General features: G+C 39.7%; 1 protein-coding gene and 1 pseudogene across 1 annotated transcript; both read left to right on the top strand.

Moving 5' to 3' along the window:
• Positions 1 to 1599: 1599 nt before the first annotated feature.
• Positions 1600 to 16981, top strand: LOC112616194 (cancer/testis antigen 55-like). The gene is made up of 6 exons (XM_025373204.1): positions 1600 to 1723; positions 3006 to 3190; positions 12647 to 12791; positions 15195 to 15307; positions 16005 to 16192; positions 16478 to 16981. Exons 1-6 carry the CDS (start codon positions 1600 to 1602, stop codon positions 16545 to 16547), a joined length of 825 nt encoding a protein of 274 aa, XP_025228989.1. The 3' UTR covers positions 16548 to 16981.
• Positions 13110 to 13190, top strand: LOC112616801 (annotated as a pseudogene).
• Positions 16982 to 17590: the final 609 nt, after the last annotated feature.

The following is a 17590-nucleotide window of genomic DNA, read 5'->3' as shown; positions in this document are numbered from 1 at the left end:
TAGTAATGTTTTTTGGCCTCCTTAGGAAATTCACACAGCTGTGTTATATTTTGAGACATAGATAACCCTCAACCGATCCCATTAACTAGATGATCATCTTTGGCAATACTTTTACCTGTTCTCACTGCAGGAGAGGAAAGACAAACAGCTTTCATCCACAGTGCCCATGAATTGCAGCAGAATCATCCGAACTGTTCCGCTTGCTTCATGCTCTGACCTCTTCCAGCCTATTTACAACCAAGCATCTGGAGTGATCCCTGGGAGGCTCCAAACCTTTCAGGGACTTTACACATCATGGGCAATAAAAGCCAAAGAACGTCCAGTGTCCCACTGTCCCACATACAGCCTGAACCTCTATTACCTCTCTTACCATACTTCCTACTCTTCTAACCCTCACTGCCTCTGCTCCAACCACTTGGCTTTCCTTGAACACATCAGGCACAGTCTTGCTGTATGGTCTTTGCACAAACTGAGCCTTCCATCTGAATGGCTTCACCAAATACAGCTGCCTGGCTAACTCCAACATCTTTCTCAACTATTGCTTTCCAATGAGGGCTACTCTGACCATGCTATTATAAACTGCAATCCAACGCACGATTCCCAGTACTGTGGATTCCCCTTGTCCTGCTATATTTTTCCATGGCATTTTTGCCTTCCAACATATCATATATTTTATTATGTGATGTTTAGTGTCTCCCTTTTGTATCCTGTGAAAAATCCACCCTCACAGGGCGAAGATTCTTGATTCTTTCATTCACTAACAAACTTTAAGAACACAGAACAGTGTCTGGCTCACAGCACTTCACAAATTTTGCCAAATGAATGAATAAGGGTAATGTGTACAGCAGAGTAATGTAAGTATAAATAGGTAAGCGATGTGTGCATGGTAGCAATGATCATAAAATGATTCTATTATAAATTATCACTGGACTCAAAATGGGAGTCCTAGTACAAAAGACAAGTACTTGCCATCACTAAAACATTGACTACCCACATGGTGCCTTCTCTTCACAAAATAGTTACTCCTGGTGAGGAGTAACTATTGGCCACTCACTGAGTGGTAAGTCCTTATGCTAAGCACCACGAATACAAGGGCAAGAATAGGATTTTTGGTTGCACAGCCGGTGTTTCAGGCACCCATCCTCCCAGGAAACCCAACAGAAGACCCTGTATCCCCTGAGTACACGCAAAACCCAAGCCCTCAAGCCATTTTCCCCAGGCCGTCTTAATGGTGTCCTCAGCCTTGATGGGAGGAGCCACGAGGTTCCCGCCCGTCACCTTTTAATAGCCACAGGAACCTGCCCACCCACCCACTGCACGCGCATTGGCTGGACAGTGGTTGAGGGTGGGCCCTGATGAGCGCATGCTCAGAGGGAAAAGCCAGAAGGGTACTTGTGAGCTCCTTTGGTGGCTGCGGTTTCCCTGGCTTTCCTGAGGGGGGCTCACTTACGTCTGGGTCCCATCCCACAGAGGCTGAGGAGGAGAAGCAGGAGGCGAGTCCCTGAGGAGACGCCGTGACCTGAGGGCTTCCTTTACTGAGGAGGTCTTGTGCTTCATCTGTCACAAGCGGTGTCCAGGCTGGTGGTGATAACTGGGACGATGCTCAGGCTTCTGAGACTTGCTTTGGCCTTTTTTCGGAGGACGGCTGACCCCGCAGAGCGGCAGGGCCCACAGCAGCAGGGTCCACAGCAGCAGGGCCCACAGCAGCAGGGGCTCCCACAAGGTATTCTTCTGTGTGTCCCCTAGTCCCCCACCTCAGAAGCTTCCCAATAGGGGCTCTGTCACCCCTGGCATGAGGCTGTGGTGACTCGGGCTGGTACAGCACATGACGGCGGCTCCATCTTCTGTGTGTGCATGGGGAGGTGTCCGGAGTCCCCAACAAGTTCCTGAGAACCAACCCCCAAACTCTCCTGTCCATCTAAAGTGAGAAGGTGTTGACAGAGAAGACCTTGGAGGCTGTACCGCCTGTGCTATTTCCCCACGTGGTTGTGCAGCACATGCCTATTTATATTTCCAGTAGGCGAGAAACTCCCTAATTTGCGAGTGAATTTAGGCTTGTATCCCAAACGGGAATGTAATTTGAAGCCAATTGGACGCCTCATACTTATCTGATCCCATAGGAGGGCAGAGAACCCGTTGTGTGGGCAGACTGCTGAAGTCAGATTCCTAAATGTTGCTTATCAGCTAGGCTTGTGTAGAATTTTAAAAAATAAATAAAAATAAATAATAATAATATGAAGAAGACAAAAGAAAGAAAACCATTCAGACTTTATTTTGGGCTAGCCTTCAATCTCCAGATATCTTTTAGTGTTTTGTCTGCTGAGATGGTTAAGTGTCTATAGAAGGTGCTACTCTTCATGTTGGTGATAATGATGAAGGGATATAATAGGAGCAGAAGCTTAAAGACGAGATATGGTGATAACTCTCTTGTGCAAGGCACTCACAACTCTAGACAGTTGATGTGCATGTGTCAGTTAATATTCACAAACTGGGCACAGTGGCTCACACCTGTAATCCCAGCTCTTTGGGAGTTCCAGGTGGGTGGATCATTTGAGGCCAGGAGTTGGGGACCAGGCTGTGCAACATGGCAAAACCCCATCTCTACCAATAATTCAAAAATTAGCTGGGCGTGGCTGCACGCACCTCTAGTCCCAGCTAGTAGGGAGGCTGAGACATGAGAACTGCTTGAACCCAGGAGGCGGAGGTTGCCACGAGCCCAGATTGCGCCATTGCTCTCCAGCCTGGGCAGTGGAGCCAGACTCTGCTGAAAAAATTAAAAATTAATTGTAAATTTAAAAATTAAAATTTCAATAAATTTTTAAAAATGTACAACAACCCTATTAGGCAAAATCGTGATTGCTGTGGATTGACAGATGAAAACAAGATCAGAGACATTAAAAAAGCTTCTCTGCCCAGGTTTATGCAGATGGTGAGTGTAAGACATATTTGTAGTAGATGTTTGCATTTGAAGCTAATAATGTAACTTTTGTTTCTTTTCCTTGTAGGAGACACCCAGTTGAAAACTGTGCAGGGAGTTGTCACAAGTTTCTGTGGTGATTATGGCATGATTGATGAGTCGATCTACTTCAGTAGTGATGTTGTGACTGGCAACGTTCCTCTAAAAGTTGGACAAAAAGTTAATGTGGTTGTGGAAGAAAATAAAACACTTTATGCATTGAGAGCAATCAAGGTGAGATGTGCATGAATTTGGAAATTGTGTCTTATGCCAGTGGGCTTTCTTTCTGCATCTTTCTTTTCTTATATTAATCCAGCATCTCTGCTGTGATCCATAGAGTGGATGTCAACTGCAATTTGAAGCCCCACCCCTCTGAAGCTATAGGTTCTTCTGTTCTAATATTTGTAGTGATTTCTGCTTTAAAACATAAAAATTACTTATCTATTCTTCTAATCTTTAAACAATATGGGTAACAATAATAATTATTGAACTCTATATAATCCTGCAACTTCTTTCATCAGGTAAAAAAAAAAACATTTTCTGTAGTGTGCATTCATAGCAGTGGAATTGCTGTGTCAAACCATGTGCTTTGTAGACATTTTTATTTATTTATTTATTTATTTTTGAGACGGAGTCTCGCTCTGCTGCCCAGGCTGGAGTGCAGTGGCCGGATCTCAGCTCACTGCAAGCTCTGCCTCCCAGGTTCATGCCATTCTCCTGCCTCAGCCTCCCGAGTAGCTGGGACTACAGGCGCCCGCCACCTCGCCCGGCTAGTTTTTTGTATTTTTTTAGTTGAGATAGGGTTTCACCGGGTTAGCCAGGATGGTCTCGATCTCCTGACCTCGTGATCCACCCGTCTCGGCCTCCCAAAGTGCTGGGATTACAGGCTTGAGCCACCGCGCCCGGCCTGTAGACATTTTTAAAAGAGCTTCGTGGAGGTATAATTCACAAACCACAAAACTCTCTTAAGGGTAAAATTCAATAACATTTTGCAAGTTTAAGGAGTCCTGACAATGTCACCTGAGTCCAGATATTTATCCATTCAGTGGCTACTACGGAATTATTCTTTAGCTCTATTGTACTGATTGATTCTCTCAGCAATAGGCTGTGAGACTGCCCATCTGCCCATATAGGCAAGGACAGCAATATTATCAATCTGAATCTTTGCAAATATGAGAAGGGAAAAGCAGTCTCATCATTCATTTGGAATTATTAAGGGTCTTAATAAGATTATAGCAAGTTTCCTTTCTTAGAACTACTTATACATTAGGGATATTTACGGCTATCTCTGTGGTAGGATAATTAGATTTTTAACAGGCAAGTTTGTATTAGAAGCCCTTGTAGTATTTCGTCCGATACCATCTTTTTCCTTTGCTTTAAGTCTTTCATTCTTTTACAACATTTATTGAGATATAAGTCACAAGACCATGCAATTCACTCATTTAAAGGGTACAATACAGTAGTTTTAATTTGGTCACAGAGTTAGGCAACCATCACCACAAACAATCTTAGAACATTTTCATCACTCAAAAAGGAAACTCCATAACCATTCGTAGTCTTTTTCCATTCCTTCGTGCTCTCCCAACTGTCCCCTCCCCCCGTAACATCCAGTCCCAGGCAATCACTTATCCAGTTTCTGTTTGTATATATTTGCCCATTCTGGACAGTTAAAAAAGGTTCCTTCAATTTTTAATAAATTGGAAAGTTGGGTTAGATTAAAAAAAAAGGTTCCTTCTTTATAACTGTAATTATATCTTCTTTCAACAACATCTCCTCATTCCTCCATCCACCCTATCAAACCAAGCATCTGGTAATCACTATTCTACTCTACACTGCTGTAAGAGCAACTTCTTTATAATCCTCAATTTAATGTGACTATGCAATATTTGTCTTTGTGTGACTGGTGTATTTCACTTACATATCATTCTTCAGGTTCATCCATGTTATCCCAAATGGCAAGATTTAGTTGTGTTTTATGGCTGAATGGTATTCCATTGTATATTTATACCACATTTCCTTTATCCACTCATCCGTATATGGACGCTTAGTTTGCTTTTGTTTCTTGCCGATTGTGAATAGGGTTGCAATAAACATGGAAGTGATGACATTTCTTTGACACACTGATGACACTCTCTTTGAATACATGCTCAGTAGTGGGATTCATGGATAGTGTGATAGTTCCATTGTTAAAATTTTGGGGAACCTCCATACTGTTTTCCTTAATGGCTGTAACAATTTATATCCCACAAACCGTGCATAAACGTTCCAATTTCTTCACATCCTTGCCACCACTTGTTATCTCTTTTCTTTTTAGTGTTAGCCATTTTAACATGCGTGAGGTGGTACCTCTATGGTTTTGATTTGCATTATCCCAATGTTAAAGAAGGTGAGCGTTTTTTCATATGCCTGTTGGCCATTTGTATGTCTCCTTTTGAGAAATGTCTATTCAGGTCTTTTGCTAATTTTTAATAGGATTATTTGATTTCTTGCTATTGAGTTGTTGAAGTTATTCATACATTTTGGAAACTGATCCCTTACTAGATGTATAGATTGCCAATGTTTTCTCCTGTCCTATAGATTATCTCTCCACTCTTTGATGGTTTCCTTTGTGGTATCAAAGCTTTTTAGTTCGATGTAACCTCCCATTGGCCTGTTTTTTTCTTTTGTTGCCTTTGCTTTTGAGGTCCTATTTTTGAAATATCATAGCCCAGAACAGTGTCATGGAGCTTTCCCCCTATGTCTCATTCTTGTAGTTTCATAGGTTTGTGTCTTCCTTTTAAAGCTTTAAGTCATTTTGAGTTGATTTATATACATGCTGAGAGATAAGGGTGGAAATTCATTTTTCTCAGATGAATATTCAGTTATTTTCAACATCATTAATTGAAGAGACTGTACTTTCTCAACATTATGTGTTCTCGGGCCTTTTGTCGAAAATCAGTTGACTGTAAATGCACGAATTTCATTCCAGTCTGTGTATTCTGCTCCATTGGTTGATGTATCTGTTTTTATACTGGTACTATGCTGTTATGCTTACTATAGCTTTGTCATATGTTTTGACATCAAGTAGTGTGATGCCTCCAGCTTTGTCTTTGTATTTCAGACTGCTTCGGCTATCTGGAATCTTTTGTGGCTCCATACAAATTTTAGGAGTGTTTCCTCTATTTCCAAGAAGAATGTCATTGGTATTTTCATAGCAGTTGCATTGAATCTGTAGATTTCTTTAGGATACAGACATTTTAACAATATTTATTCTTCTTGTCCATGAACACATGATACATTTCCATTCATTCCTGCCTTATTCAATTTCCTTCGTCAATGGTTTATATATAGTTTTCGGTGTTGCAATCCTTCACGTCCTTGGTTAAATTTATTCCTATTTTATTTTTTTTGAAGTTGTTCTAAATGGGATTGTTTCTTGATATATTTTTCTGATAGTTCAGTATTGGTGTGTAGAAATGCTACTGATTCTTGCATGTTATTTGTGTGTTGTGCCACTTTCCTGAATTTGTTTATTAGACCTAGAAGCTTTTCGGTGGTGTCTTCAGGGTTATTTATATGTAAGAGTTTCCCGTCTGCAAACAGGGCCAATCTAAATTCTTCCTTTTAAATTTAGATGCCTTTTGTTTCTTCTTGCCTAATTTCTCTGGCTAGCACTTCCAGAACTATGTGTGATAGAATGGGCAAAAGTGGACATTTCTGTCTTGCTTTAGGTCTTAGAGGAAAAGCCTGCAACATTTCCCCCATTCAGTATTATGTTACCTGTGTGTTTACCATATATGACCTTTATTGTGTTGAGGTGCACTCCTCCTATATCAAGTTTGTGGAGTTTTTATCACAGAGGGATGTGGAATTCGGTCAAATGCTTTTCCTGCTTAAATTGGAATGATCCTATGGCTTTTGTGCTTCATTCATGCGATATGTCACATTTATTGATTTGTGCATATTGAAACTTCCTTCCATCCCAGGATGAATCCCTCTGGAACACGATGAATGATGTTTTTAATGTGCTGTTGAATTTGGTTTACTAATACTTTCTTAAAGATTTTTGCAACTGTGTTCATCAGGAATTTTGGCATGTAGTTTTCTTGTTTTCTCTTCTTTCTGTCTCCTTGTCTGGGTTTTCTACCAGGGTAATGCAGGTGTGATAGAATGCATTTGGAAGTGTTCCTTTCTTGTTTTGTTTTTGTTTTTGGTTTTGGAATAGTTTTAAAAGTAGAGCTATTAATTCTTCTTTATTTATAAATTTGGTATTATTAAGAAGGGAGGTAATTCTGTCTTAGACTCTTAATTGATGGGGGATTTTTTATTACTGTATCACTTTCCTCACTCGTTAATTGTCTGTTCAGAGTTTCCATTTCTTCACCATTACATCCTGATAGGTTGTATGTGTCCAGGAATGTATCCATTTCTTCTGGCTTGTCCTGTTTGTAGGCAGATGATTGTTCACAATAGTCCTTATGATCCATTTTATTTTGGTGATGTCAATTGAAAAAATCCTTTTTCAACTTTGATTTTATTTATTTGAATATTCTCTTTTTTCCTTAGTCTAGCTAAAGTTTTGTTGATTTGCTTTACCTCTTCAAGAAACCAACTCATAGTTTCATTGATATTTGTATTGTTCTTCTCATGTCTATTTCATTTATTTCTGCTGTGACTTTTATGATTTATGTCCTACTACTTTTGAATTATATATTTTTTCTTGTTCCTTAAGGTGCAGTGTGAGGTTGTTTATTTAAGATGTATCTTTTCTTCTGAGGTAGGCTTTATTGATGTAAACTTCACTTTTAGAATTGCTTTTGCTGTATTTCATGGGTTTTCATGTGTTGTGCCTTCATTTTGCTTTATCTCAAGAAATGTTTTACACTTTTCTTTAAATTTCCTCATTGACCCATTGGTTATTTAGGAGCATGTTGTTTAATTTCCATCTACTTTTAAAGTTTCCAAAGTTCCTTCTTTTATTGATTCCTAGTGTTTTACCATTGTGGTTAAAGAAGTGATTTGATGTTATTTCAAACTCCGTTAATTTGCTAGTACCTGTTTTGTGGCCTGCCCCATAATCTATCCTCCAGAATGTTCCACATGCAGTTGGAAAGAATATGTGTTTTGCAGTATTTGGATGGAATATTCTGTAAATGACTGTTAGGTTCATTTGCTCCGGGGTGCAGATAAATCTCACTTTTTGTGGGGTCAATGTTCTGTCTGAACAATCTATTCATTGTTGCAAGTTGGATATTGAAGTCACCTACTATTATTGCATTGCACTCTATCTCAGCATTTGGACCTTAATATTTGCTTCATATATTTAAGTGCTGCTATGTTGGGTGCATATTTTTGAAAATCATTATATCCTCTTGATGAATTGACCCCGTCATCATTATATAATGATCTTCTTGGTCTCTTTTTACAGTTTGCGATTTAAAGCCTATTTTATTTGAAATCAGTTTAGCTGCTCCTGCTCTCTTTTGGTTTCCTTTTACATGGAAGAATATCTTTTTTCATGTCTTCACTTTCAGTTTACGAATGTCCTTTAAGGAGAAGTGGGTCTCTCATAGGTTTGGTTATTGTTGTTTTTAATCCATTCAGCTACTCTGTGTATTTTAGTTGGAGAATGTCATCCATTTCTATCAAGGTAATTATTGATAGGTAAGGATTTATTGTTGTCATTTAGACAATTTTTTTCTACTTATTTTGTAGGTAAATTCTGCCTTTCTTCTTCCTCTTTTACTGTCTGTCTTGATGGATAAGAGATTTTTCTCTATTAGTATGTTTTGTTTACTTGATATTTTAAAATGTGTCTATTACATGATTTTTTTCTTTGTGGTTAGTATGACGCTTACAAAAACATAATCACAACAGTTTATTTTACTGATAACATAACTTTGATCACAAAATAAAAACACTCTACCATTTAACTCCACCCTCGGATTTTGAGTTTTCTGTTTTACACTTTACACCTGTTTATGTTTTATATCCCTTAACAAATTATTGTGCTTATTTTATTTTTACTAGTTCCGTTCCTTAACCATTATGTGAAAGATATAAGAGATCTGGACACCATTGTTACCATATTAGAGTATTCTGAATTGGTGTGGTTACTTTCACTAGTGAGTTTTATACCTCCAGATGTTTTTGCATTACTCATTAGCACACTTATGTCAGCTGGAAGAACTCTCCATAGGCTTTCTTGTAAGACATTTGTGGCGGTGATGAAGTTTCTCAGCTGTGATTTCTCTGTAAAAGTCTTTATCTCCCATTCACTTCTTGGTACATTATTCTTGGTTAGAGATTTTTTTTTTTTCCTCCAGCTCTTTGAATATATCATCCCACTCTCTTCTGGCCTATTACGCTTCTGCTGCGAAGTGTTCTGGTAGGCATATTGCAACTGCCTCATATGTGATTCACGTCTTTCCTCTTGCAGCTGTCGGGATCCTCTCTTTCTCTTTCATCTTTGACACTTTGATTTTAATATGTCATGACGTAATCTATTTGGATCGTATCTTACTGCAGAACTTTGGTCTTCCAGTACCTAGACGTTTGTAACTTTCTCTGGGTTTGGATGGCTCTCTGTTATTATTTTTTAAATAATCTTTCTACCCCTTTTTCAATCTCTCCTTCCTCTTGAATGTGAATGACTCATACTATTGCCCTGTTGATATTGTCCAAAAATCCAATAAGTTTTTTTTTCCTTTTGTGTCCCCCCTTTTTCTTTTGTCTCCTTTGACTGAGTATTTTCAATGAAGCTGTCTCCAAGTTTACAGATTCTTTATTTTGCTCAATCAATTTTCCTGTGGATGTTCTCTATTGTGTACTTCCTTCATTGTATTTTTTGATTTCAGGATTTGTTTGGCTTTTTAAGTTCCTTCAATCTTTCTCTCAAATTACTCTGGTAAAGTCTCAATCATTTCTCCGTAATTGTTTTTGAGGTTCACAGAGCATGTGGAAAATAGATATTTTGAATTATTTGTTAAACAACTCATACATTCCTATCACTCTAGGGTCAATTGCTGGCGCCTTGTTTTGTCAGTTTGGTGATGTCATGTTTTCCTTATTGTTCTTGATCTTTGTGGTCATGTGTTTATATCTGCATATTGAAGAAGTAGGTATTCATTTCAGTCTTTGCAGTCTAGCTTTTAGGGGACATCCTTTAGCAGTAAGCCTGTCCGGAAACTCTATATAGGTCTCTTTTGGTCCTTATGTTTGTGAACACTGCAGCTATTGAAGCACTTGGGGGCTTCCTAATCCCAGGGACACAGTGACAGATGCTTCAATGGCATGCACTCCCTTAGCTATTGAGTCTGGTGCCTTGCAAGACTGGAATCCAAGGCTCCATTCACTGACAACTCCCTGTTGTAGTAGAATATTCTGAGCATAAGGCCAGTGGAATCACTGGCAGAGATGTGGGCCAGGTATTGAGTTTGTTTTGCTGTGTCTGTGGCTTCCTGTCTGGTGCCAGGGTGAGTCTACAGATTTGGTCCACAAGTACCATCTTGGAGTCAGGGGACATGGGCTTCTGTCAAGTGGTGGCACATAGTGTGAAAGGCCTGCTATTGGGTTCCAAGGCAATGTCCTATGCTTGCTACTCTCTTTCCTCCAGGTGGATGGTATCTGTCTCCATGCTGTGCTGTTGAAGGTTGGGGAAGGGGTGATGTGGGTAATGTAAAACTGTCTTTACTACCGTCTTCAATGCATCTTTTCTTATTTTCATGCTATAACCGGGTACCATGGCCTCTCACCTGGTTTTCTTCTCTCAAGTGACGGTATTTTCATACAAGGATAGTTTTTCACATTGATGTTTCTGCAGGAGGATGATCACTGGACAGTTCCATTTCTCCATCTTGCTCCCTTCCTCCTCCATCTGTTTAATTTTTACATACTATAAATATGTCCATCTTGTCCATGTGACTTCTGTGTTCAGGATGTTTCCTTAGGCTAATTCTAACACATAATTTACACGAGTATTCACTTAACTTTTCTTCTGAAAGTCATTAATTTATTGATATCTAAACATACAGTCAGCCTGGGTTTGTTTTCTGTGTATACGACTGAGAGAAGGATCTGAGTCTTGTTTCATTACTGGCTATTCAGTTGCCCTCAACATTAATTGGATAATCCACTTTGCCCCTATCGTATTGAAATGCCACTTATGTCATACAACACATTACCACAAACATTTGTATCTGTTTGTACCTGCTGTTGTGTTGGTGGTATTTCCAAGGCATAAGAAACAGTGTTGGGAGCCACGAAACATGGGCAAAGCTTTAGTCTGCAGTATGTCTGTGAGTTGGTGTGGAGTCAAAGAACAGAGAGCTCCAAGGGTGCTGTGGGTCATCCACTGGGATACCGACGGAAGTGGTGGTAGATAGTGGATGGGAAGCTAATGCCTCATTCCTCATGACAGTAAGTGAGGGAGAAATAAACATCAGATTGGTATTGACAGCCGGAAAGACACCAGTTAAGAAATGTGAAGAGCAGCAAACTAGGGTATTTTTAAAACCATGAAAATCAATTACGACTCAGTGGCTCAAGTTTCCATCAGAAGTCTTTGAACAAAAAATTCCAACCCTAGGAGTTTATCCTATAGTTAAGTCAGACAAGTAGTCCAAATGTTAGGACACAAGCAAAATGTCTAATTACGTGGAATTGGGTTAGTAAATTACAGCACATCCATTAACTGGGATTCCCTATGACTCCTTCCCTTCTCGTGTTATTTAAAAACTTTTGTGTTCATTTTAGGTGATATTTTAATACCTAATACAGTGCTAATTTGCTTTTAAAACTGATATATATGTATTTGTGCACAGGTGAAAACATAAGGATGAGTGTTACTGCCAAAATGTAGTCCCTGGTGGTCTCTCGGTAATGGAATATGGATTATGGGGTAACTGCTTTTTGCTGTCTGCTTATCTGCTTTTTTTTTCTACTTTTAGTATAATGAACTTGCATTATTTCTGTAAGTTTTAAGGATTATAAAATAAGGACTATTACACTTCCAATAAGGAAAAAGGTTTGTATGCCTCTCTATTGTAAATAAAGTAAAGCCCTAATTTGACCTGGTTTATTGAACCTCTCCCAGTTGAGGGTATTGTTCCAACTTTATCTTGTGCTTCTGTCTCCTAGGCCTGGATCTCGAATGTTAGGGTTTTGCTCCCTAGGCTCCTAACTTCTATTGTTTTTCCTCTGTCTCCCTGCTCCTCTACCCCTGTTTACAAGGTTACACCTCTGTCTTCTTTCACAACCCAGCACAAATCTGACTTCCCCCAAGCAATGCCGCTATTTTCTCCCTGTCTGAAATGTTCTCCCTCTAGATAATTCACAGAAACCGTCTTTGAGCTAGTTTTATATCCTTCATCGCAACTTGCTTACGACTAGGTATCTTTCCACTTTACTGTCATTTCACTGCAAATTCCTGCGGGTAAAGGATGGTATTTTTTAAATCTGGGAATCTAGTGGTTCGAGGGCATTAAACTTGGGTACGCAATTAATATTTTGGGCTACATTTCACAATTCATGAAGCACACACATGATATTTACCATCATCTCAAGTCTGTGGTCCATTTACCACATGAACTATATTCACCAGTGTTTAGGATGGCTGTTGAAAATATTTTTGGATACCAGTGTTTTAACCATGTAAGTTCTCATGCTTAAATTTGTATTATTTTTGAAGTAACTCTTTCGTAAATCTTACAGGTGGATGTTGTGCCTCACTGTCTTTACGGTGCTGGACCCTCAGACTCAGGAACCAGACTTTTAATTGCATGTGTTACTTCTATAAGTGAAGATACTATTTATGTTAGTGACAGCATTTATTGCTCCATAGACATTGCTGCTGAAGGTATGATTTAGATTTTGAGATATATGATGTAATTCTTAATTTTTTGAGAGGATTTTAGTCCTAGAACAACCTTTACAGTGTACTTGGCTTCAGTCAATGGCTCTTCAATATTAGAGGTAAACCTTTCCAGTTGAAATTATGTGCAATATAGGGGCAAATAGGCAGTATTTTAAAATGTCTGCTGTCGTCTATTGTGTGTTCATTTGTTTGATTCCCTCAGTAATGCCTGGATATATTTTTCATTCACATGATAATTTAATCTCTAATCAAGAAAACAATCCTACAAGTACATAGAGACACTATTTTTAATACCCTTCAGAGACAATACTTGCAGGGATCATTTCTGTAGTTGGTTACTAGAGAAGTTTCTGTGACAGAGTAGACTACCAAATTTTAAAAGAATGCACTTCAAATGCTTTAAACAGAATTGGAGATAGTGCCTTGTGGCTGTGTGTGTGTGTGTGTGTGTGTGTGTGTGTGTGTGTGTTGTTGAATTCTCTTTGTAATCAGCAGATGTGTTCTAATATTTAGCTTATACCCAAAGATACACTTTTTTTTGTTACTTTTGTCTATTGCAGCTGTCATATAGCTTGGGTAAAAAGGGGGAGAATAGTTCTGCTTCCCCAGGCAGCTTGCTAGTTTGTTTCTTTTGTGCAAAAACAGGACTCTGACCTGAATTTTGTTTTAAGATGTTGACACTGTCTGCTTTGTTGAGAAGAGACTATGAGGGAAAGGGTGGAGTCAGGAAATCAGTCAGGATAATGTTGTAATATTCCTGGTGAGAGTTGATAGAGATGTGAATGAAAGTGGAGAAGTGGAGGACCTAAGGATTGAGTTGACTCTGGATATATTTTGAAGTTAGAGAAGAACCCAGGAGGTAATGGATTAGATCTTTGATGTGGAGGAAAGATGAGTCCAAGGTACCTCCAAAGTCTTTTGTTTGAACAGTGGTGAGGGTGGAGTGGCCAGTTTGTGACGTACATGACTGAGGCAAGCAAAAGTTGGTGAATACTGAGAATACCAACAGCTCAGCTTTACACACCTTAGATGGATGTAAGCATATGGAGAATTGAACCTGAGGTTGGTTAGAGTTGGAGGCATATACATTTTAGAGTCATTGGCCCATAGATATACGGTACACACACACTAAAGAAATGTGTGTAAATTAACAGAGAGAGAGAGAGAGAAGAAGTCTAACACTGTGTCTAGTGTGTTACAATGCTGGATCCTAAGGTGGAGAATTGTTTCACTTTGTTGATATTGCTAGTTTTCTGGAGTCATTGTGGCAATTTACTGTCTCACTTGCAGTTGGGATTTTCATTTGCTCCACATTCTTTCTTTTTTTTTTTTTTTGAGACAGAGTCTCGCTTAGTCGCCCAGGCTGGAGTGCAGTGGCGCGATCTCGGCTCACTGCAAGCTCCGCCTCCCGGGTTCACGCCATTCTCCTGCCTCAGCCTCCCGAGTAGCTGGGACTACAGGCGCCTGCCGCCTCGCCCGGCTAATTTTTTGCATTTTTTTTTTTTTAGTAGAGACGGGGTTTCATCGTGTTAGTCAGGATGGTCTCGATCTCCTGACCTCGTGATCCGCCCGTCTCGGCCTCCCAAAGTGCTGGGATTACAGGCGTGAGCCACCGCGCCCGGCGCACATTCTTTCATGTAACTTTGTTATCCTGTGACTCACTTTTAACTTACTGTAAACTTCGGTTTGAAACTCCGTGGTCTTAACTATAACCCGTAAGGCACAGACTTAAGAGTTCATCAGCTGAACACATCAGGGGAAATTCATTGATTCTGAAAGTAACATTTCCTAGTGGTACTGCAACCACTACTACCAATCAACAGTTATTTGGTGGTTACTATGCGCCAGCGATGATCCTGTGTGCATCGCACATATCAACTAATTCTCACAGCACCTGTGTATCATGAAGGCTACTTCTCGTGCTTCTCATTTTATAGATGAAGAAAATGAGGCACAGACAGATTAAGCACCTTGGCTAAGGTTGACAGCTGAGTGAGTGGCAGTGTCAAGATTCGAAGCCACGTAGCCAGGTTCAAACTTGTGCTCTTACCTATACTTTTGACTGCCTCTCACTAAGGAGTTGTGAACAGGAACAACTTGTTTGTTTAGTAAATCCTGTGCTGCTCCCTTAGATTAACTGTGATGCATGGTTCACACTTTCCTCCATTTGACTTTGTTAAATCAGTAGAGGAGAATCAATGCCTAAGACTTATAAACATCTTTTCGAACTTAGAGATTTACAGTGTATCTGTTTAAATATGTGCAAAATGGACTTTAGTTCTAGCAGAACTGACTTTAAAGTAGTACACTATCAAATAACGTGTGAAATTAAACGTGACCTAGTTAAGAGATCATGACACTCGTATTTCTCCATGACTGTTTTAGATTTTGTGCCTTATAAGGGTGACTTGTTAGAAGTTGAATATGCCACCGAGCTAAGCATCTCAAACATCAAGGCAAGCTCTGTGAAGCCCACCCGTTGTATTCATGTGGAAGAGGTAATTTCTTTCTGGTTCCTCCCGTCATCAGTTTCTGATAACACTTCCTTTGGTGGTAATTTTTGTGCCCAGGATTCTGTTGGGCGTAATGGGAATAACAGAAAATATGAAGAAATACATTCTTTGCCAACGAAGGAGCCACTTTTCTTATTGAAAAGGCAGGACTTCCCAAAGGAAATAATTAGAAAATTATGTGGAACAAGCACATGATTAAGTTCTAAATTGTGCATTTTACTCGATACCCAAATGTTATTAGAATCTTCCAACAACAGGAGGAAGAAAAACAATCTTTGTGCCAGAAAAATTGTAGGGAAAGAATGAGCGGGGTATATTGTGGGACTTGAGCTTACCAGTAAATGCTAAGAACGATTTAGTTATTGGAGTCTGAATATGAGCAGGCAGTTCAGGGCAATAGAGGGTAATGAACATATTTTGGTAATATTTAGAGCAGGATTTCTCATCAGAGACTTCGGTCTCATCTCTGGAGAATCTGATTTAATTGGTCTGAGGTGCAGCATGGACATGGGTATTCTTACAATGTACCCCTGGTATTAGCAATGAGCCAACCAGGTTGGGAATCATTGATTTGCATCAAAGTCGCCTGCACTCATGCATGACCCAGAATGGAGGAGGTGCACAGCAGGTTACAGTGATTATCAGACTTTTTCATAATCATTTCCATTATTTGTACTCACAGGTCCGCATTACTAGCGTACATGGAAGAAATGGGATGATAGATTATACTATCTTTTTCACCTTGGAGTCTGTGAAAATTCCTGATGGATACGTACCTCAAGTAGACGATATCGTCAATGTGGTCATGGTGGAGAACATTCAGTTCTGCTGTAATTGGAGAGCGGTTTCTATCACCCCAGCGCAAAAATTGTAATGACAAAGCATTTTAATCTGTTTATCTTTCCTTTATAAGCAGTAAAGGGGTTGGTTTAACTGAAAAGGTTAGCTTAGTAAGCCTAAACAGTATTTTATATATGACTTTCCTGGCAAATCTAATTGAGATACTGGCCAGTTCAATTGGACCATGAACCCAGCTTAGGGAAATAACTTATCAATTAAAAAGCATGCTAAATTAGCTTGCTAGTCACTGAAGGAAAGGAGTTCTCAGTTAAAATGAACACTGCCATTAAATTTGAATTTTATGTCTCTCATTAGGAGCAGCAGATTCCAGGATGACAGAGGCCAGGGACGGCCCAAAAGGGAACGTCGGAGCCAAAGCGTTTAACTGAAAAGACAGCAGGGACAGCATGTTAAAGGCATGATTTAAAGTTACAATTTGACTTCAGTTTTGAGCCCGGTTATGCTGTCTGTACAATCTGTATTGTTCCATAGTCTCTTTCATCTTCTGTCACCCTCATAACTTGCGATGTTTATTGTTTCCCTTGTTCCTTCTTCCCCATACTAGAATGTAAACTCCACAGTGGCAGGATGTCTTCTGGTCTGTTTTTTGTTTGTTTGTTTGTTTTTTGTTTTTTTTCTTTGTTTGTTTGTTTTTTCTGTTTTCATCAAAGCATCACCAAGCACTTAGAAGAGTGCCTGGAAGACTCAAGGGGCAGATAAAATGTTAAGTTCAATGACTGAATGATTGGGCCAGCAACGATGTTTAGCTGTGGTTCATTCATCACTGGTTCCTTAGGAATAAAATTGTTGAGCAATGCATTAAGACCTCTGTTGATTTTTAAACAACACAAACAACCATAGAAAGCCGACTCTGCTGTATATGAGCCTCTGTGAGCCACTTTGTTGCAGAGGTGCAGAATAGTTGAAGTCATGAAGAAACGTACAAACACAGAGTCCCTCGAGGGAAGGACAAGCTGCTTACCCACTGGGAAGGGTTATACTAAAATCCCACAAGTACACCCCATGAAACTTCATGCTTTCGTCTAACAGAACATTTAGCCAGGCAGCTGTGACCTAGGGAAAGGGATATATTCAGAGCTTTGGGCATAGCTTGAGTGTCATTGTGAACTTACCCTGAGTCCTGTGATTCATAATTTCACCATTGTTGAAGTTCCACTGAAGGAAAAGAAAAGGTGGCCAGGCACATGGCTCATGCCTGTAATCCCAGCATTTTGGGAGGCCAAGGTGGGCAGATCACCTGAGGTCAAGAGTTTTACACCAGCCTGGTCAACATGGTGAAACCTCATCTCTACTAAAAATACAAGAAAATGTATGTGAGCTTGGTGGCACGCACCTGTAGTCCTAGCTACTCGGGGAGGCTGAGGCAGGAGAATCCTTTGAATCCAGGAGGCCGAGGTTGTAGCAGTG

Source organism: Theropithecus gelada, chromosome X, assembly GCF_003255815.1.
Source record: "Theropithecus gelada isolate Dixy chromosome X, Tgel_1.0, whole genome shotgun sequence".
In the NCBI taxonomy this organism is placed as follows: Eukaryota; Metazoa; Chordata; class Mammalia; order Primates; family Cercopithecidae; genus Theropithecus; species Theropithecus gelada.
The sequence above is the reverse complement of the archived record's forward strand: the minus strand, read 5'-3'. Positions and strand labels throughout refer to the sequence as shown.

What these genes read in the sequence shown, in the direction of transcription:
- LOC112616194 (XM_025373204.1), top strand. Translation starts at nt 1,600, where the DNA reads ATGCTCAGGCTTCTGAGACTTGCTTTGGCCTTTTTTCGGAGGACGGCT. An exon ending in CATAGACATTGCTGCTGAAG is followed by an intron (nt 12,792 to 15,194) that starts GTATGATTTAGA and finishes TGACTGTTTTAG; the next exon opens with ATTTTGTGCCTTATAAGGGT. An exon ending in ATCACCCCAGCGCAAAAATT is followed by an intron (nt 16,193 to 16,477) that starts GTAATGACAAAG and finishes GTCTCTCATTAG; the next exon opens with GAGCAGCAGATTCCAGGATG.